The sequence below is a fragment of the Mus caroli genome, unplaced genomic scaffold, assembly GCF_978045245.1.
Source record: "Mus caroli unplaced genomic scaffold, Mus_caroli_1 scaffold_6, whole genome shotgun sequence".
Classification (NCBI taxonomy): Eukaryota; Metazoa; Chordata; class Mammalia; order Rodentia; family Muridae; genus Mus; species Mus caroli.
Window position 1 is genome coordinate 82,044,702 of NW_028227261.1, and position 21,617 is coordinate 82,066,318.

The 21,617-nt window shown below is 37.3% G+C and overlaps 1 protein-coding gene across 2 annotated transcripts in view; it reads left to right on the forward strand.

The window, feature by feature from the left end:
* Positions 1 to 21,617, forward strand: part of Rasef (RAS and EF-hand domain containing) — an 80,552-nt gene that overhangs the window by 24,010 nt on the left and 34,925 nt on the right. For both annotated transcript variants that reach the window (XM_021160795.3, XM_021160794.3), the window contains exons 4-9: positions 5,541 to 5,636; positions 10,055 to 10,132; positions 13,564 to 13,679; positions 14,925 to 14,993; positions 18,425 to 18,509; positions 19,377 to 19,465. In XM_021160795.3, coding sequence (XP_021016454.1) covers positions 5,541 to 5,636; positions 10,055 to 10,132; positions 13,564 to 13,679; positions 14,925 to 14,993; positions 18,425 to 18,509; positions 19,377 to 19,465 — 533 coding nt within the window. The remainder of the gene's footprint in view (positions 1 to 5,540; positions 5,637 to 10,054; positions 10,133 to 13,563; positions 13,680 to 14,924; positions 14,994 to 18,424; positions 18,510 to 19,376; positions 19,466 to 21,617) is intronic.

The window sequence follows — 21,617 nt, forward strand, 5'->3', positions numbered from 1 at the left end:
AATTTTACATTAACACACAGTCCAATTGTGTTTAGGAATAATAAATTCATTCTTAGCCTTCCTTTAAAACTTTCTTCCACTGTTGAATCTGTACTTCTATTCATGGATCAAACAGTTCTCATAGTCACATATAGTATGAACAACTCTCCTTGCTCCCAGTGCCTCCCAAACCAATTCCTGGTAATGTAGATAATCACATGGCCTCTATCTCTAACAATTTCGTGCTTTACTAATGATAACATCTTTGTATTTTCCTGGCTTCATTCTAGAAGTAAAAAAAAAAAAAAAAAAAAAACTTATATGATGTATAGCTTCTTTCTTGCATTTTACTTGTGGCCAGTCAGTTTCTATCCACATAAACCCTGAGACTTTAGCATGCCAGTCAAGGACTTTCCTGCCAGATGAACATTTTGGCACTGGGAAGAACTATGCTTGCCAGGTCTTTCGAGCACCAACCTCACACCTTTAATCATGTTTTCTCTGGATATTTACACCTACTGGCTCATTGGAGACTTCCCCTAGCTTCCTCCAGTCACCATGGCATCCTTCTGCCTCCTGGACTCTTCATCCTGTATACCTCTGTCCCAGTGGCATTGCTTCACTGCTTGTGAGTCTGATTTTATTTCAACTGTTTCTTTACCTTGGTGATTATCTATCTATCTATCTATCTATCTATCTATCTATCTATCTATCTATTTATTATTTTTCACTTTTTTGTGTAGCACTGGCTGTCCTGTAACTCACTCTGTAGTCCAGGCTGGCCTTGAACTCAGAGTGAACTCTGGACTAAAGGTTTGAGACATCACTGCCCAGCTGCCTTGGTAATTTTACCTAGACTCTTCTACTTCCCTATATTCTGCAAAATTGAGTCTCCAGTTTGCATCAATTTCTGCATCTAGTTCTCTATCCAAGGAAATCTCTTTTCCCCATGACTTCTTTTTTGTACACGAAATGCATATCTTTTGCGCTGTAACACCTTTAGTAACTTACAATTTGTGTTTAGTAAACTATACTTATATAAGATATAAGAATATGGTAAGTGTGTGCATATGTGTGTGTGTGCATACATGTGTGTGCTTGGTAAAACTGTACACTTTCAACTCACTTTGTATATGGTACAATATCTGATCATTGTTTTTTCGTGTGTTTGTATCTAATTATTCTAATACTTTTTGTTGAAAACAGTATTTGTTTGTTCATTTTGTGCTGCACAATACTTGTGTTCTGCCCAAGCCAGCTTGCTGTGTTTGTGCAAGTTTGCTATACCCTGACTCTGCTCGGAGCCTGGGTCAGTGTTTCCCTCTGTTTAAAGCTGTTGGTTCACTGTGATGAATCTTGAAGTCTAGAGGTTTCAGTCCTTCCTTTCTTTCCTTTACAGAGTTGATTTGCCAGTTTTATTTATTTAATTTTATTTTTCTTTTTTGAGACAGGGTTTCTCTGTATAACCCTGGCTGTCCTGGAACTCACTTTGTAGACCAGCCTGGCCTCAAACTCAGAAATCCACCTGCCTCTGCCTCCCAAGTTCTGGGATTAAAGGCATACACCACCACCGCCCAGCTATTTATTTATTTAATTTTTACAAAATCAACTTATATTGATGTTTAAAAGCAAATCTAAAACAGAATCCTGCAGAGGCTTTGTCTTCCCAGTTATCTGTAGATTAGGATAGTACAGTGACATTGTAACAGTACTGAGTACTCTCTATATGAACCATTCTCTATATCTACTTTCTCAGAAGTGTTTGATAGTCTGCAGTATGTAGATACTACACATGATTTTTCTTAATTGTTCTATTTTGATGACATTAAAAACATTTTGAAATTTATTTCTGATTGTTACTAGTAAAGCTGTGAAAATATAAAATATTGGTATATTAGTATACACACACACATATATATGTACACACACACACATATATATGTACACACACACACATATATATATGCACACACACACACATACATACGCAAACACACACTGAGTAACTTCTGATGGATTCCAGCAAGGTTTCTTGGTTAATGATAACAATCTATGAGCAATGAAAATTTTGCTTCTATTGTAGATAATGTTTTCTTGTCTTACTATGATATATTCCATCTTATGTTGAATTAATTTTAGTGAATTATATTTGTGCATATAATTATAGCTCATTGGAGAGAGCTAGAGAGAGAGTAATTTTTATTGTGTTGGGATAACCTGCCAAAGATGAAGTGTAAAAGAATTTGTCAGACCAGAATCGTCTGTTTTTTCTGGGGTCATATTTAAGTACATAGGAGGTAAGCGCTCACTGTCCAGTTAGGTAGAATTTTATAGCAGCATTTATCTCTGCTGGGATTAATCATTTGGTGCAAGGCCTAGGAGTCATAGGAGTTAGGCATTATTTTTCTTTTATAAAGACATCACAAGTCATCAGGTAAGATGACTAGCTAGCATTTAGGACCTGGTTATTGACAGGTGGGAGATTTTTATTTTTATATTTTGGTCTTTGCTTTTGGTCAATGATGTTATTTTTATTCATAAAATAAAAGAGATAGTAGAAAAGCAATTATTAATATTTATTATTGAATACTGTGTTGCTTTTTTCTTAATGTATTTCGATGTTTTCTGAGATTTTTGCATTAAACATCAATATTTTTTATTACTTTTTACAAAAAAGTTTAAAATGAAATGATATCATTCATCTCTTATTTTTTTTCTCTGTCAAACTCCTACTATGTCCTCAGCCCTCATTTTCTCTCAAATTCATGGCCTCTTTTTCTTTGTTATTGGAACATGCATGTGAATAAATACATGCACAACTCTGTGCATAAGTACAACATGCCCAGTCTGCTTAGTGTTGCTTGTGTGTATATGATTTCTGGCCTACCCACTTGCTTTTAAACAGTTAAAGAGCTAGTCCCTGGGAAAGACTTACTCTCTCCTCTCATCATTCCATCGTAATTTTTATTTAGAAGTAGAAACTCATGAAATTTCCCCCTCTTAATTTAGCACCCTTATTGGTGTTAGTTTCTCTTGTCTTTCCAAGAGACATGGTTTTAACAGATCTAATAGTTTTCTGGCTTTTTCAATATTTCATCTCTCTCTTGCATGATGTTCCCTGTGCCTTACATACTTGAGTTGTACTATGCCTACATCCATTGTGACTGGGTACCCTACAATCAACTTTTCTTTGTATTTTGATCAGTTGTGGTTTTCTATATTATATTGTTCTTGAGCTGTTCTTTGAGGGGGCATTAGCTACACTTTTTATCATGAGTATTTAGAATGCATTTATGAATCATGCTGGGTTAGTAAAGTGGTAGTAGTAGCTTCTCCCCTAAAGACCATGGCCTCACTAGGTAGTTTGGGTAGTTGGATAAGTCTCCAGTATAGAACATGATTTCCTTTGTGTTGAGTGGTGGCCCTTGAGTACAATTAGACAATGGTTCGTTACCATACCAACATGCCTGTGCCACAATTGCACTCTTAGAGATCTCATGTCCTGCTGGTCATTGTTGTATAAAGTCACAGGTAAATAGGACTTTTAGGTGCTTCCCTTTCATGACAGCACTTTCTGGTAATAGAAAAGTTATTCTCCAGCAAAGAGATTTTTGTATTCAAGTCATGTCTGTAAAGTCCACAGTATCTTTCTTCAGCTGTAGGTACTCAAATAATACTTAAATAAGTGCAACACAATAGCCTATATTGTTTTTGGAGACTCTTTAACTTCCTTGGCTTGAAAGAGAGTTTTTTATTCCTAGTGTTGGGGATTTTGTTCATCTATAGCTCTTGTGGAGAGTATTGTCAGCCCAAGTGACATAGTAAAATTTTAAATTTTATATGCATTATGAATATATATACACATATAGTCATTATATATGCTGTTTTGTAAATAAAGAATGATTCCTTGTGTTTCTGAAAACCTCTTAGTGTTGTTTTCCCCCTTTCTTCACTACTGTATTGACTTCCTTTTTTTCCTCCAATTTGAAAGACCACTATTTTTTGAGTTTTTCTTCTATTTTCTCTTGTATGTCACTTGTTCACTGCTATTTCCCTCTCTAGGGACAACGTCTACTTGTAGATACATTTTTACTTTCCTCATTTCTGTGATTACTTCAGGCTATATACTCACATCTGACAATTTGGATCTTGGAACTGTAGATGAGAGAGAGCACATACATTTGTCTTTCTGAGTCTTGGTTACCTCACTCAATATAGCCTTTTCTATGTTCATCTACTGCAGATTTCATTTTTTTTTGTTTCAACTAAATCATATTGAATCACGCATATGAACCATATTTTTCTTATCCATTCCTCAAGTCAGGGACATTCGGGTAATTTACTTTTCCTACCTATTGTGAATAGACCATCAATGCACATAATCTGTGGGGCTGATAAACTACCAACATTAGGAATAAAAATATTAGCCATATGTCAAGGATTGGTATAGTGATACAGAGTATGTGGTAGAATTATTTTTTCTGTTTGTGAGTTCTCTGTACTGATTTCCATAGGGGCTGCACCAGTTTGCAATCCCAACAACAATGAACGAGGGCTCTCTTTACTTATATCTTCTCTAGCATTTGTTGTTGTTTGGTTGTTTTGTTTATTTTACCCATTTCTGGGGTTTGATGAAATCTCAAAGTTGTTCTGCATTGCATTTTCTGGATCACTAAGGATGGTGAACATTTTGAAATTATTTCTTACATAGTATCTTTTTGAGAACTCTGTTCATATATATAACACAGTTTCAGAATGTGTCATATTGTTGACTCTTTGTTTTTTGAGTCTGTATCAATATGCTGAATGTCTGAAGCAACAAGGGGATTCTAATTATCTCCTGGTGTCCATAGTAGCCAGAAGAGAACATCAGATTCCCTAAAACTGGAGATTGAGATTGTTGTGATGATGGAACCAAATTCGGGTCCTTTTTAGGAAGAGCTGATGTTCTCAACTGCTGTGCCATCTTGCCAGCCCAGATACCTCGACTTTTTGATGTTTTTGTTGACTCTATAGGAATAACCAAGGGAGTTCCAAACTAATGCTAAAAGTCAAACAGCTATAAGATTAGAATAGGAAATACTCTACTGGTCAACAGTAAACACATGTATACTGGCTTGACTATTTATTATAATTAACAAAGATTTATTTGTATAAAAATAAGATAGGACAAGTATACCAGTTGTGACTTCCTGAGACCTGAGACAACACAGTGTGTAGGCAGTCAGTGGAGCCCATAGATGTGCTATATTTTTTGATAGTAATGGTTAACTGATTTATTGGTATGTTGTTGTCTTAGCACAGAATTACAGTCTTAGACCTGAACTTGAGGATGATGTGTGAATCTTCATCTTCTACATTTCCACTAGTTTTATAGGTTTCAAGTCCCGCACTGGTGTACACCAAGACTTCCTGGCATTCTTCTGCTATCTTGTCTCACTGTTCTTGTTTAGGAACATTGTGGTCAGTTTAGCTTGACCAAAAGTGCTTCATGTTGATGTGGGTTTGAAGGACTTTTAAGAGCAGAAATACTCACATGATGTCTTTTATTTTCCTTCTAGGAAAAGCGCAAAGCTGAGGAGGCTCTCACTGACCTCAGACGTCAGTATGAAACAGAAGTAGGAGACTTACAAGTGACCATTAAAAGGTTAAAAAAGGTGTGTATGTGGCATCTAGATGTTCAAGAAACAGTCTCAGTGTCTCACTGTATCTAAGACATTGAAACTGGAAAACATTTAGAATTATATTAAAGTAGAAGAAAGAATGGCATTTCTTAGTTGGTCCAACTCCTTGGGAGACTCATTTTTTAAAGGCCCACCTGACTTTTAACATGGGGACAATAAGATGTCTTATCCTTGAACAGTTATCATACTCCTTACTTTAGTTTTTTTTCATATTTTTTATTGGGTATTTATTTCATTTACATTTCCAATGCTATCCCAAAAGTCCCTCACACGCTCCCCCACCCACTCCCCTACCCACCCACTTCCACTTCTTGGCTCTGGCTTTCCCCTGTACTGAGGCATATAAAGTTTGCACGACCAATGGGCCTCCTTTTCCACTGATGGCTGACTAGGCCATCTTCTGATTCATATGCAGCTAGAGGCAGGAGCTCTGGGGGCAGGGGGAAGGTATTGGTTAGTTCATATTTTGTTCCACCTATAGGAATGCAGATCCCTTCAGCTCCTTGAGTACTTTCCCTAGCTCCTCCATTGGGGGCCCTGTGTTCCATCCAATAGCTGACTGTGAGCATCCACTTCTGTGTTTGCCAGGCCCCTGCATAGTCTCACAAGAGACAGCCATATCTGGGTCCTTTTAGCAAAATCTTGCTAGTGTATGCAATGGTGTCAGCGTTTGGAAGCTGATTATGTGATGGATCCCCGGATATGTCAAGTCTCTAGATGGTCCATCTTTTCGTCTCAGCTTCAAACTTTGTCTCTGTAACTCCTTCCATGGGTGTTTTATTCCCAATTCTAAGAAGGGGCAAAGTGTCCACACTTTGGTCTTCATTCTTTTTGAGTTTCATGCGTTTAGCAAATTGTATCTTATATCTTGGGTATTCTAAATTTCTGGGCTAATATCCACTTATCATTGAATACATATTGTGTGAGTTCCTTTGTGATTGGGTTACCTCACTCAGGATGATGCCCTTCAGGTCCATCCATTTGCCTAGGAATTTCATAAATTCATTCTTTTTAATAGCTGAGTAGTACTCCATTGTGTAAATGTACCACATTTTCTGTATCCATTCCTCTGTTGAGGGGCATCTGGGTTCTTTCCAGCTTCTGGCTATTATAAATAAGGCTGCTATGAACATAGTGGAGCATGTGTCCTTCTTGCCAGTTGGGACATCTTCTGGATATATGCCCAGGAGAGGTATTGTGGGATCCTCCTGTAGTACTATGTCCAATTTTCTGAGGAACTGCCAGAGTGATTTCCAGAGTGGTTGTACAAGCTTGCAATCCCACCAACAATGGAGGAGTGTTCCTCTTTCTCCACATCCTCGCTAGCATCTGCTATCACCTAAATTTTTGATCTTAGCCATTCTGGCTGCCGTGAGGTGGAATCTCAGGGAATCTATATGCTCTGTGATTTGTTCACACATATTTAAAAGTAGCTGTGGAGTTTTGATTTGCATTTTCCTGATGATTAAGGATGTTGAACATTTTTTCAGGTGCTTCTCAGCCATTCGGTATTCCTCAGGTTGCTTTAGTTTTAATTCACTAAGTGCTTTGAGTGACTCCCTCCTCTGTTTCTAGCAGAGAGTTTGTTCTTTACTGAAACATTATCTGCATAGGTCAGGTATCTCTGTATTCCTGTTACTATCTGACTTCATGCTATGTAGCAGATAATTAGTAAATATTAAGTGAAATAAAAAAATGTTCTTTTAAGTAGGAAGATCTATGTCTAGCAATCACCTGATCATTGAGAGATAAGAAAACAATTTGTAGAAATATGAGCAAAAGCATGTTTAAGTACTGGCATTTTCTCTCTTGGTTTTAATGAACAATTTCTATATGCTCTGTGATTTGTTCACACATATTTAAAAGCAGCTGTGGAGTTAGGCAGCAGGATAGGGGAGATTTGGATGCCTAAACCTGCCTTGGTGCAGATGTAATTAATATTGTGCTATCAAATTAACATCTCCACATACAGAAACAACAACGTCAACAACAACAAAATCTCTTACTGTCACAAGAAGCTGCTCTGTCTCAGGGTTAAACTTACATCTTACATGTGGTTGTTTCCATAAGTAATATGAATAGCTTAAGTAGACTTCATATACATCAAAGGAACAAAGCCATCAAGAGAATGTCTCAGTTCTAAACATCTAGGTCCCAAATGCAAAGGCACCCACATTCATAAAAGAAACTTCTAAATCTCAAAACACACATTGAACCTCACACAATAATAGTGGGAGATTTCAACACCCCACTCTCACCAATGAAACATTGAAACAGAAACTAAGCAGAGACACAGTGAGACTAAAACAGAGTTTTGATAATGAACTTTCCTGCCTAACCATAGTAATTGATATTTTATCGAGTATAGTTTATTAAGATCATTCTCATAATTTGAAAAAGTATGAACTGTTTCTGAGGATCTTATTAAATGGCTATGGTTTACAAATGAGGTCTAAGTTCTAGAGAAGGGAATATGATCTGTTACAACTTGAAGAGTTGTTAACCAAATAAGTGTGCACTTTTTTTGCCTGCAATAGACACCTTGCCCACCTGATATGTCTGCTGCATAAAACAGTAACAAGATTTATAGGAGAGAATTTTAAGGGCTCTGAAAATTATAAAGTATTATTTACAGGTCATTGCGGCTGTTACTATTTTTTCAACAAATTTTGAGAGTCTTCAGTTAATTCTTTATAATTTTTCTCCTGTGAAGTCATAATGCATTTCTTTTTTAAAAAATACATAATGATAACCAATTTTAAATTCAGGTTATACTACACATACATAATAACAAAAACAACACAGAAATGTAGAAGGACACACAGGTTCATTGACTAAAATGTCTGGAAGTAGATCCACAAAGCCAAAATCATCTGATTTTCATAAAGGTGTTGATACTGCAGAGCCAGCAGGTTGATATTCACATATGGCAGGCTGTAGTCAGATCTACGTGCTTCTTGCTCTATAGGAGAGGCAACTCCAAAGTGGGTACAAAAAAGCAAGTTTTCTCTGTCTATGGAAGGATACAGCTGGAAGCAATGTCTGGAAAATAGATGGTCTTCACCAGACACAAAACCTAATTAATATGCATCTGTTAGTCATGATTAGCCACATGCTAGTCATATCATATGATACTTTCTGGCAAGATGAAGACAGCTTATAGTTAAAGCCCATGAGCATGACAAAATGTGGTAGGCATTTTGGCTAGTGCAGGAAGAAGCCCCTATTTGAGGTGACCTCACAGATCTGAATATTTCATCATGGTAGTCAAGTCTTTCAGTTTTTGTTTACAGTGCTAGGGTTTTATCATTTTCTTAGACATACTAAGAAAATCTTGTACTATGGGCAGCTTTCTTCAGACATTGCTGTTGAGACATAGCCTTGATCTATTTGGCTGTAATCTTGATCAGCTTGATCAGCTTCACTGTGTGAACTCAAGGTTGGCTCCAGACTTAACAGTCTTTCTGCTTCTGCCTTCACCTGACTCACGGGAAAGTTATTTTTGCATTAGATATTCTTGAACTCTAGTATGAATGTATCAACTAGCAAACAGACATCATGTGTCATGCTTAGTTATTAGTGATTTCAGCTATTATTGCAAACATTTCTTAAAAGTTTACCATGAAGAAAACAGGTGAGTCTGACATTAACACTTTTCTTAAATTTTATTTCTAGTACTCATGTGTCCTCCCAGTACTTGAGAGTTAGGAAGGTCAGGACTTCAATGCTAGCCTTAGCCACAAAGCAAAATTGAGGCAAGCCTTTACATTATGAGTCTGTATCTATCAAACCAAACCAAACAACAACAAAATATTGTAACACTCTAACAGAAAGTAAGACTATTATAAAGGATACAAAGTAAAACAGAAAGTGTTAAGCATAGATGTGTTGTAAGATATTTGATAACATTGTGAACCCCAAGATTGTGTACTGGACAAACCTTGTTGTAGTGTGGCTCACTCCTAGCACACAACTTTCATGCAAGAGCTTTCTGTTATTGTAAGCAGGTTTTTGTGGTTTGGTCAGCCCTAGCACACACCTTAAGTCTTCATTTGGCAAATCAATATTTGGGATTTCGTTTTAAAAAACAACCCACACGATAAAAAAGAATGCCCATATTCCTTTAGCAAACAAGGAGAGTAAAGATTGCATTATAGTGGAATGGTTTTCAAATCGGCTTTCCCAGAGTTTTAAAGAAAATAAATTCAATAATAAAAGTCCCCCTTATGTTCATATTATTTAAAACAAATGTTTTAATATTACAAATTTTATGTCATTTAATGATTTGTATATTCATAAAGTATTAAAAATTGAAAATGACTAGAATTCCCACATTCATATTCAAGAATATCTCTAATCCCCACCAAAACACTTCTTGTTTCCTTTTTTAGCTTGAAGAGCAGTCAAGACAAATAAGTCAAAAGCAAGATGTGACTGCATTAAAGAAGCAAATCCATGATTTAACAATGGTAAGAATCACACTTCACTGGAAAATTGTATTTCCTCTTAGACATTAGTTACTTTCTATAGGTATGATAAAGCAACATGATCTAAAACAACTTGGGGAGAACAGTTTATTCCATCTTAGACTTCTCAGGTCAGCACCACCAGCAAACGTCAGAGCAGGAAGAGAAGCCGAAGCCTATGAGGAACACTGCTTCACAGCGTGTTCCCAGGGCTTTCCTTCTTATACAACCTAGGACCACCTGCCCAGAGATGACACTATCCGCAATGGAAATTTCCATATCAATTATTAATCAAGGAAATGTCCAGCAAATTTGTCTATAACTCTGTCTTATGGAAATGTTTTCTCAGTTGAGAATTCCTCTTCCTAAATGACTCTCACTTGTATCAAGTTGACAAAAATCTTAACTAACACAGATAACATGCCTATACTTGTGGCATTTATTGTTTTTGTGTTTCTGGAATAAAGGCTTAAAGAGAAACTGATACAATATTTATAAAAAGTCTTTGAAATATATTTGAGTAACTGTATTATAGAAGGTTTTTCCCCTTCAATTATTTACCACTTGCATGGTTTTATTTTATTTTTTTTATGTTTATTTACTTAAAGTAATGTACACATAGTGTTGAAAACTAGCTTATGTGTCTAATACTGCTTTTGTATGTGTGACTTCAAGCCCTGCCTTCAGCTTTTCTCTCTGGTCTTTTAAAAAAAATCTGTCCCTATGTTTATATTTCCTTTTTCTGTTGCAAACATAAATGGCATTTACTTTTGCTAAGTTATTTTATTTGTGTTGATTTTCGATTAATCTCAAAAATTAAAAGTGTTTTGTGTACTCTGGATCTTGAGTTGGCATTTCATAACTTTCTATCTAGTCATCATTATTCATCTTAGGAGAGATGTGCCCTAGCCTCACAGTCTTAGCCATTCTTGATGTTATTGCCTTGTAGTTGGCTTTAGATTTGGATCATGATTTTCATGAAGGGTTGCAGCTTTCTTGGATTTTCTGATTGTGTTTTTGGTTTCTTGTTTTAAAACATTGTTTAAATAGGGTTACTGTTGCTGTGATGAAACACTGTGACCAAAAGCAAATTGGAGAGGGTTTACTTTAGCCATAGTTTCATTTAACAGTTTATCAGTAGCAGTGACAGTAGGAACTCAAGTAAAGCAGGAACCTGGAGGCAGGAGCTGATGTTGAAGCCATGAGAGAGTGCCACTTATGATTTGGCACCTCTGGGTTACTCAGCCTGCTTTTTTATAGAGCCCAGGACTTCACCTCAGGGAAAAACTCACATACAATGGGAGAGTCTTCCCATATCAATCTAATTAAGAAAATGTTCTCCAGGCTTGTCTATAGTCACATCCAAAAACTCTAGCTTGGATCAAGTTGATAGAAAACTAGGCAGCATGATGATATTCAACCATCTTTGTAATGTCACTACTACTATAAAAATTCTTTATTTTCCCTTAAAAATATTAATTGTTGAGATCATGAAATGACAGTTTTTATTGGATTATTTTAATCTTGTTGCACTTATATATTAACCTAAAATTTCTTTACTTTGAGCCCTTCATTATAATTATATTTTCTTAATTAATGAACCTCACGGGTCATTATACTCAGTGTTTATTGATTCTAGGAACAATGAAGTAGTGCGTAGCATAATTGTCACAATCTTATTTTTCACCCTTCTTGAAATTGTTTTGTTCAAAGAACAATTATTGATTCAGCTATTGTGCATTATTAAATGAATACTTAAATTCTTACTATTGTTCATCATTCTTGTATGTAGCACTTGTTACGAAAATATGGTCATTATACCTCTGATATGTTAGTCTAGACAGACAGATTGTATGCTTGAACACGTGCGTGCATGTGCACACACACACATACACACACAAACACACACTAACACACACTTCGTTGAAAGTTTGTCAAAATGACTAGATAAGAAACTCTGTAGAAGAAGTTGGCCATGAACTCAAAGATATCCAGCGGTCTCTGCTACTTCAGTGTTGAGATTAAAGACAAATCCTACCTTGCCCAGCTGATTCTGATTTATTTCCATGCCCCTTCTCCTTTTAAAAAAAGTATTTATTTTTATTTTATTTTTATGGGTGTTTTGTCCTGATAAATGTTTATACTATAAAAATAAAGTAAAACTGAATAAATCTGGTATCCACAAAGTCTAAAAGATGGCATTTGACCCTCTGGAAGTGGAGTTACAGACATTTGTGAGTCACCATGTGGGTTCTGGGAGTACAACCTGGGTCGTCTGGATCAGCAACAAGTGTCCTCAACTGTGGAATCACCTCTCTAGCTTCCTAGTTCCACTTTTCATCTACCTTTGGATTTTTGACCAAGCTACTTGGCCTTTTCTCTGTGTAAAAGCAGGGTCTCCTAAGCATTGAATGTTGCCTTGGTGCCTTTTATTAATATAGTCAAATACCAGAGACAGGCTATCTTTATTTACCTCACAATGGGAAGGATTCAAGAGCATGGGGCAAGGTCAACTTAACTTTGTTGCAGAGCTGGTGGTAGACAGCTGGAAAAGGGGCCAAACAGGTAATCAGGAAATAACAAATGACCTCCAGAAGTCACTTCCAAGGACAGCATTCCAACTGACAAAAGGAACACAATTTTTGCATACTTTACATTAACACCAGTGCGTTACTATCAGCCCTTATTTATTATCATTTGGGATAAAAATCAAGAAGAAAATGAAGAACAACGTTAAACTTTAATAATGTACAATATTTGAATATATAATCAGCTTTTTAAGCAGGAAGATGTGAAGAAGTGAGGAACGGTAGATGCTATTTTTAATGGGCTTGCACTATATAGTGTGTAATAGTAATATTAATACAAATGGAAGCTGCAAATTAATACAGCAGTTGTTTTTCTTTATCCTAGCTAGTTCACCAATAATGACACAGAGACACCAATATATATTTAATTAAGCTTTGCCGAAATACCTGGGCAGTCATTGATCTATATTAATCCTTTAGGCTAATCTTGCTACCTCCCAGCCAAAAAGCCAGAGGTATATTCATTTTAGTGTATTCTGGCTCTCTGGACTTCAGATGTGTTTTTCTATGATCTCTCTTCTTGCTCTCCTTGTGGCTCAATCTGTCTTTTATCTCTTTCCCTTTCCTAGCTGATGGAAGTCCCACCCTATTCTTTTTTATGCCCAGCCATTGCATGATCAGCTTTTAATGACAAGGCAGAGAATAAATGGTAAGCATTGTTTACACAAGCTTGAGACAGGAGATTTTTGCAATACTATGTCCAGATTGAAATAAGATATGAGGGCAGAAAAATCAGCATTTGAATATTACAAGGATAAAGTTTACACAGTGCACAATATTATGCATACATATTTTAGCTGCAAGAAAAGCCTGAGTCTAATGTGTCTCATGATTTATTTGCTTTAGGAAAATCAAAAACTCAAGAAAGAACTTTTGGAAGCACAGACAAACGTAGCCTTTCTTCAGAGTGAACTAGATGCATTGAAAAGTGATTACGCTGACCAGAGTCTGAATTCTGAACGGTATGAAACTATTCATAACAGAGGGCCATTCATTAACTTTGGGGAATATATATTGCTTTGTAAAGATGCTACCTTTACTAGCAGATTTCTTGGTGTATGTGTATGTGTGTGTGTGTGTGTGTGTGTGTGTGTGTGTGTGTGTGTGTGTTAAAAAATGTTAGCTTTAAGTGGCCTTGGGAGGAAAATACTGTAAACAAACAAGCCTGTGTTAAAAATGCTTTCCAGATAGGAATCTTGGTCTAAAACAACAATGAGAGACATTAACTATTCAGTGCTTTAGTTCTGAGGTATTGGTATTATCAACATATAACTTCATAATCTGACAGATATTTTTACTTGAGAGATACAGTTATATGCATATACAAAGAGAGTCAATTTAGACTTTTTTGGGGAAAGAGGTTTTATTTATTTATTTGTTTGTTTGTTTGTTTTTATTTTCAAACCTTCAGAATTAAGGCATTTTAGTACAACCTTTACTCTTTGTGTTCTGTCTGCATCCTTAGGGATAATGATGTGTGAGTTCAGAGTTCAGCATATATAAAATAAAAGAAACATCTGCTACTGCTCTTTAAAAGTTTTAAGTTCAGCTAGAAAAGCCAGAACAAAAAGTTAAGCAGTGTACCCTGAGGAAAGCCAGCAGTAATACCATTACCAATACCAGGGCTTGGTTCAGCCTTTGTTCTGGAGACACAGGAGGTGAATACAAGAGAAAAGATCTGCCTGTGTTGGCCAAGCAACAAGAGGATCCAGTGACAGCAACATCAACTGAAGCAAGTAGCATTGCCACCTACCAGGACCATCCTTGGCACATTATTAGTGTTCATGACTTCATCCACAGAATATCCTCTCTTGTAGGGACCCTTATTATCTCCACTTTACAGATAGGAGAAACAAAAAGTCTTAGAGACTTAGATAAGAGGAAAATAAAAGAAGCAAGCTCACAGAGAAGGACTGGCTTGGAGAAAGAGGGATGATTAGACACTGGTTTGAATAAGAAAGAACCTTTTAAAACACAAAGAGTTGGTGGGCTAGTTTACAGGTATTCTGATAGGGACCAGACTTTGGCTAAGGAACTGAAATTTCTCTATGTAACTGGCTTTTAACTCAGTAGCAAATAGACAGTTGTCTATAAATGAAGCCCGAGAGCTCATGAGGATTGGAAGATAGTGATGAGTTTGCCCACACCCCATGATCACACCTGCTGTCTCTTCTCTTCTCACTGAAAGATAACATATAATTTTGCAGGGATCTGGAAATAATCCGAGAATACACAGAAGATCGAAGCAGTCTTGAGAGGCAAATTGAAATCCTCCAGTAAGTTCTTCTATGAAATGTTCACCGCATTTTAGCCAATTTGTGATAATGAAACATGTAACACAAGCTGCCATGACCAGTGTTTAGGTCACTGTGTCTTCTCATTGCAGCACATTTGGCATGGTCACTTCCCTTTCTGACTCATTTACCTCTAACTGAATAACTCCACTGCAGTCTTGTTCTCAAAGTCTGCAAGTTAGAAAAGCATATGCCATGCTGTTCATGTTACATCTGTTAGGAAGGTGCCCTTCACCCTCGATGCCCTGCTGCGTATCCGTAGAGCTCCTCAGGTCCACGAGTGAATGTGACCATAGGATAGTGTTTAGTCATTATTTTCTTACTCTGTTATGCTGGCTACAGCTGCCCTCCCCCCCCCCCCCATATATATACCCTTAGGGTTTTCTTTTCCAGTTTAAAACACTATTGCCTAAGACATTCTATCCTAAGTTGTCAAATTCACAATAAATTGTAGTACTTTAATCCTCTGAGAATCTTCTTCAAGAAACTTTGATGTTCTCCCATTTGTTCGCATATACAGTTTATTCTTTGGTTTTCAATCTACTAAACGAAATAATGTTGGGCTGGACAAATTTTTCTTCTCCAATATTTAGTATTCATTAAATCTCAGCTGTAGAAACTGTAGAGGCCATGTGTTATAGGGACTTATGAGTTCATTTACTCATTAACTCAGTCAATAGCCTTTTTAATTAATACCTTTTATGGGTGACATACCCCTGGAATTGGGGATAGATTAGTGTATATATATCATATACACTAATATATATATTATATATTTATATATATTATATATTATATATATTAGTGTATATGATATATGTATATATATATACACACACACACATATATATATACATATATATATATATATGTATATATATATATCCTAAGCATAGTAGAGGAGGAAGATAGAAACTGACTACTCATAGAAATAAATACTACATATATATCAATAGATCAATACACACATATGTATGTATAGCACCAAATTTAGAAGAATACAACAGAAGAAAGTATATTTTCCCCCATAGAGAGTGGTGGAAGGTCAATAAAGTACTCCTGGTGGAAGAGATAACAGAACTAAGATAAAAAGGATGAAGTGGCTACAAACAGGAAACTTAGATACCCTGTGGGAAGTGACTCTGAGATCCTCATTTTTTTAGCCAAGGGAATTGGATTTTAAATGGCCTTCATTATATCCTGTGAGATTCCTAAGTTCATATTTAAACTCTTACTTAATCTGAGATCAATAACCAAGTGCATGCTTGATATAGATATCCCATCAGGGCTTGAAGAGGATGGGATGTAGGAATAGCAAGCACGCTCTATGGCACACTGCATCTCTGTCTGGGCCTGAGCTATGAAAGCTGGACAATAAAGACCTGCGTGAAACCTGTTGACACAGGAGTTATCAGAGGGAAGAGTGAGTGCCTCAGCCCACCAAATTTATTCTATTTTTTAACCGTATAATTCAAGCTTTTTAAAAAATTAGGTATTTTACTTATTTACATTTCAAATGTTATTCCCTTTCCCAGTTTCCCTCCACAAGCCCCCATTCCCTCCTTCCTCCCCACTGCCTCTATGAGGGTGCTACCCCACTCGCCAACCTACTCCTGCCACAGCAGCCTAGCAGTCCCCTATACTAGGTCATCAAGATTCCACAGGACCAAGGGGCTTCCTTCCCAGTGATGCCAGATAAGGCAGTCCTCTGCTACATATCCAGCTGGAGGCATGGGTACTCTTTGGTTGGTGGTTTAGTCCCTGGGTGCTTTGGAGGGGGTGGCATCTGGTTGGTTGATATTGTTTTTTTCCCTATGAGGTTGCAAACCCCTTCAGCATATACAGTCCTTGCCCTAACTTCCCTAATGGAGTCCTCATGCTTAGTCCAATATTTGGCTGTGTATATCTGCATCTGAATTAGTCTGGCTCTTGCAGAGCCTTTCAGGGGACAGCTATATTTGGCTCCTGTCAGTAAGCACTTCTTGGTATCAGCAATCGTGTATCTGGGTTTGGTGTTAGCAGATGGGATGGATCCCTAGGTGGGACAGTCTCTGGATGGCCTTTCCTTCAGTTCCTGCTCCGCTCCAGTCTTTGTTTTCCTGCATTTTCTTTTGACAGGAGGAATTCTGGACTAGTGTGTTGAGTTGAGTGAGTGGTCCCGCCCCTCAACTGGGGGGCAGGGGGCATGCCTATCCACTGGATATGGTCTCTACAAGTTCTACCTTCCATTTGTTGGGTATTTCAGTTAAAATCCTCCCTCTTGGGTCCTGAGAACCTCTTGGGTCCCTGGCATCTGGGATTTTCTAGTGGCTACACTCAGGACCCATCCCTCACTGATACACACCTACTTTCAAATTCCTGACCCTCTCTACTTCTCCCCATGTCTTCCCATATCTAAACTGCCCCCTCCACTTTACTCCCATTCCTCTCTCCCTCCCAGATCCCTCTCTCCTACTTCCCACAAATAACTCTCTTCCCTCTACTGAGTAGTACTGTAGCATCCACACTTTGTTGTGATATTCTTTCTTCTTGGATTTCATATGGTCTGTGAGTGGCATCGTGGGTATTCTGAGCTTCTTTTTGGCTAATATCCACTTTATTAGTGAGTACATACCATGTGTAATCTTTTGTGACCTCAGGATATTTTCAAGTTTCATCCATTTGCCTGAAGATTTCATGAAATCTTTGTTTTTAATAGCTGAGTAGTTCTCCATTGTGTAGATGTACATTTTTTTTTATTCATTCCTCTGTTGAGGGACATCTGGGTTCTTTCCAGCTTCTGGCTATTATAAATAAGGCTGCTATGAACATAGTGGAGCATGTGTCCTTGTTATATATTGGAGAATCTTTTGGATATATGCCCAGGAGTGGTATAGCTGGGTCCTCAGGTAGTACTATGTCCACTTCCTCTGTGTGTTGTAGGAGTGGTTACAGAGCCCAGCACCCAAGGTCTTCTCCAGGTGCAGGTTCAAACCGGAAGGAACCCGTGCTACAAGCTGGGAGGGGGTTCCTGCATCCCTTGGTCCTGGGAGTCCCAGGTTACTCCTGGTGTTGGGCTAGATGTCGTGGCCTCACCTGTGATCCTGGGCGTGTTAAAGCACCTTGGGGTTGAGCTTCTTCTGGGTGTTTTAGGAGTGGGTGCAAAGTCAGCACCCTAGATCTGCTCCATCCAGGTGCAGGTTCAAACCAGAACAAAGGCCAAATTTATTCTTAAAATGCTCCCAGATTGTCAGGAAAGCAAACTAATTCATTCTTTCATTATAATTTGTATTTGTTTCTGGGGTTTGAAGGGAAAGAGAAAATTACAAGAAATGTGACATATCTATACATTCTGAATTTACTGCCTTTAAAAAAGCGTGAAAACATTGATCCCCCAGTGCTTCCTGTATATTTGTCTACCTATTCCCACACAGAACAGCTAACCGGAAGCTGCATGACAGTAATGACGGCCTCAGGAGTGCACTGGAAAACACTTATAGCAAGCTCAACAGATCCTTGGTATGCAGTGTCCTCTTACAAGATATTCTGTTCTTTCTCTTATTAAAGTGTTTTGTGGCATGAAAACCATGTGATATTTTAGGATAACTTTATGTCGATCTTAAAGTTAGACAGTCTTAACATAAAGTAAAAGGATAATGTTTTTTAAATTAAAAAATGTGGTCTGCCCATTTGTATAAAGAAATGAGATGATGTTAACCGAATTCTTAAATTAAATGTTCTAAGAAATAAGGGAAAGATGCCAAATGTGTGACTTTTTTCTCTAGAGGTTTTAATGACATAGGAGCTGATTAGTTTGCAGAGAAGGACAGCAAATAAAAGAAAATGTGAAAAATCCTGTGGTCATTAAAAACAGTGCTGCCAGTGAGGATGACATAGCTATGATTCTGGCTAGTGATCTTCTCTACAGCATGCACCTGACCCTGGGCTTTGGATTTGGGGTTCTAAACCTTCCTGGCAGAAACAAGTTTGCCCAGATTTCATTTACAATGAAGCTTTTTATTTAATTTTTGTGGCTCAGCTTTAGGAATGAGACTTTAATGTCATATTAGGATGTGGAATTCAATCAGATTTTGCTTCCAAAAGAGACAAATCTGAGGAAGCTGATGTAGTACTGTCATGCCCTGGAATACTCAAAGAGCAAGCAGACTTTTGTGGAGTCTGCCATAGAGCTATATAACAGTGAGATCTGATGAGAAAGAGAGACCAGGTCTATTATGCTTCCTGGAACTTTCAAAATGATGTTCACATTTGTTCATGTGGGGTCATAGATTTTTTATGTGTATTGAGAGGCAAATTGTGTAGGTACACATAAGTACATCTGCCTGGATAAATGTCTACATATTAACAACAACTTGTGTATTACAGCGTATAAATAACATATCTCCAGGGAATACAATTTCTAGAAGCAGTCCCAAATTTAATCATCATTCCTCTCAGCCACTGGCCTATGATAGGTATGTATCACCTGCTTCTTTATTCTCTGAGTTCTAGATCAAAGTCAAAAGCAAGACAAACTATCTTCGAACTGAATTAAAGTAAAGGAATATATTTAAGTAATAACTAATATTTATTACAACTTATATTACTGTCCAGAAATTTGGAAAAGGATAAAACAGTAAGTAAACATGTTTTGTACACAACAGTAATTTTCTCCATATGCTTTTAATGATTTTGTGTATGTCAATCCATGCCTTCCCTTGAACCACATCCTGTGCTGTTGCATTATGAATGGTGTATTGTGCTGAGCTTTTTGTCATGATCTGTCAGTGTTTAAAATTCAAAATAAATAGAAATTGTGGCTATGTTTATGAGTTACTAAGTATTTCAGGAATCATTGAGACGTACCAAATGTTAGAATTTAACTTGCCCTTTAAGGGATCAAATAATAAACAGTGATTATATTTGTGTGTGTGTGTGTGTGTGTGTGTGTGTGTGTGTATGTCTCTGTGTGTGTCTCTGTGTGTGTATGTGTCTGTGTTTCTATGTGTATGTGCATGGCTACATATTTCCTGTGTTGCTAGCTACAAGTTAAGTTTGTGGTACATCCATCAAAGTATAAAAAAACAAAAAAGCTAAAAAGTGTACTGTGTAAATATATTTAAAATTCCCTGCTCAGAGTTTCTTTCCCATCCTTTACCATTTATGTTCCTGGATGAAAAACATACATACAACCTTTATATTTTAATATACCTTAAGCAGCACAATAGTTGAGCAACCGCCTACCTTCTATACTGTTAGACTCTACCTTCCTATCCATAACCCAAGTTATTAATTACTATGTTTCATCTGGGCTGCTCTTTGCTCCATTTGACAACCAACATGGCCACTATTTTATTGCTCAGCTAACCCTTGGCAGCTCTCCTTTCTCTCTTGCACATTCTTATATTCCATGGTGGCTTCTTTTTCATAAGCCCATAAAACATCATCTCCATCCATGTCTCTTCTGCCCAGCTATTGGCTCTCAGCATTACCAATCAGAATTAACTTGGGAGCAGGGTCCCAGGGCCTGGAAGACTCCAGGTCTTGGGGGAGGGGGGCACACTTAGCATTACAATAGACAGTAAAAAGACAACACCTCAATAGTATAAATTTAAGATACCCATGTGTTTGAAGCTGTTAAACACAGTTTTGTCCTGTTTTTTTTGTTTTGGGGCAGTACTGTTAGTATAAATAATCATGTTCTTAGCCATCTTGATATTGCATGATGTTTTGGGCATCAAAGACAGGCAAATGATATAGTTCTATTCTAGTCCAACTTAATTAACCAGTGAGCTTATACACCTTACTTACAGGACCAGGAGTAACCCCAAACAACTGTCACTGGAGAATCTCATTCAAGCATGGATGCTGATTTGGTCCCCCTACTCATACTGCTTTCCATTCTTTTCTCAGTCCTGTGGGGATTGTCATTAGATGCAGTCTTGTGACAGCCATGTAGTAGCTGCTCAGATTTCAAGTTGTTCATAGCAGTGCTTTACCACACCTGGTGCCAGCTTACAGTTTCCCTGCCACTGGATATGTCTCTCACTACAGTCTACCCGTGTAAAAACATGATCCTGATTTTTCTTTGTTGATTCATTAATCTTTTTTTTTTAATTTTTTAAAAAGATTTATTTATTTATTATATGTAAGTACACTGTACCTGTCTTCAGACACTCCAGAGGAGGGCGCCAGATCTCATTACGGATGGTTGTTAGCCACCATGTAGTTGCTGGGATTTGAACTCTGGACCTTTGCAAGAACAGTCGGGTGCTCTTACCCACTGAGCCATCTCACCAGCCCCTGATTCATTAATCTTATCAAATGAACAGCTTTTTTACTTATAAGCAGGTGATTATAAGGTTACTAGAAATATACAGTTTTAAAATGCAAATTTGGTACTATTTTTCTGTAATAATAGTTATGAACAGTTATGAGCAAGATGTAGAAAGAAGCATACAAAACAAAATTACTTCAGCAGTCTCATTAGGATTTATTCTTGAAAGAATGACGCCACCAATGAGGTCTAGTACTGGAATGAGAGTTCCTCCCCAGTATGTTCTAAAGGACAGGGACTTCATTGCATCACCAGGGCCTCAAAAGCAAGCACGTCCTCTCCTGCTCTTC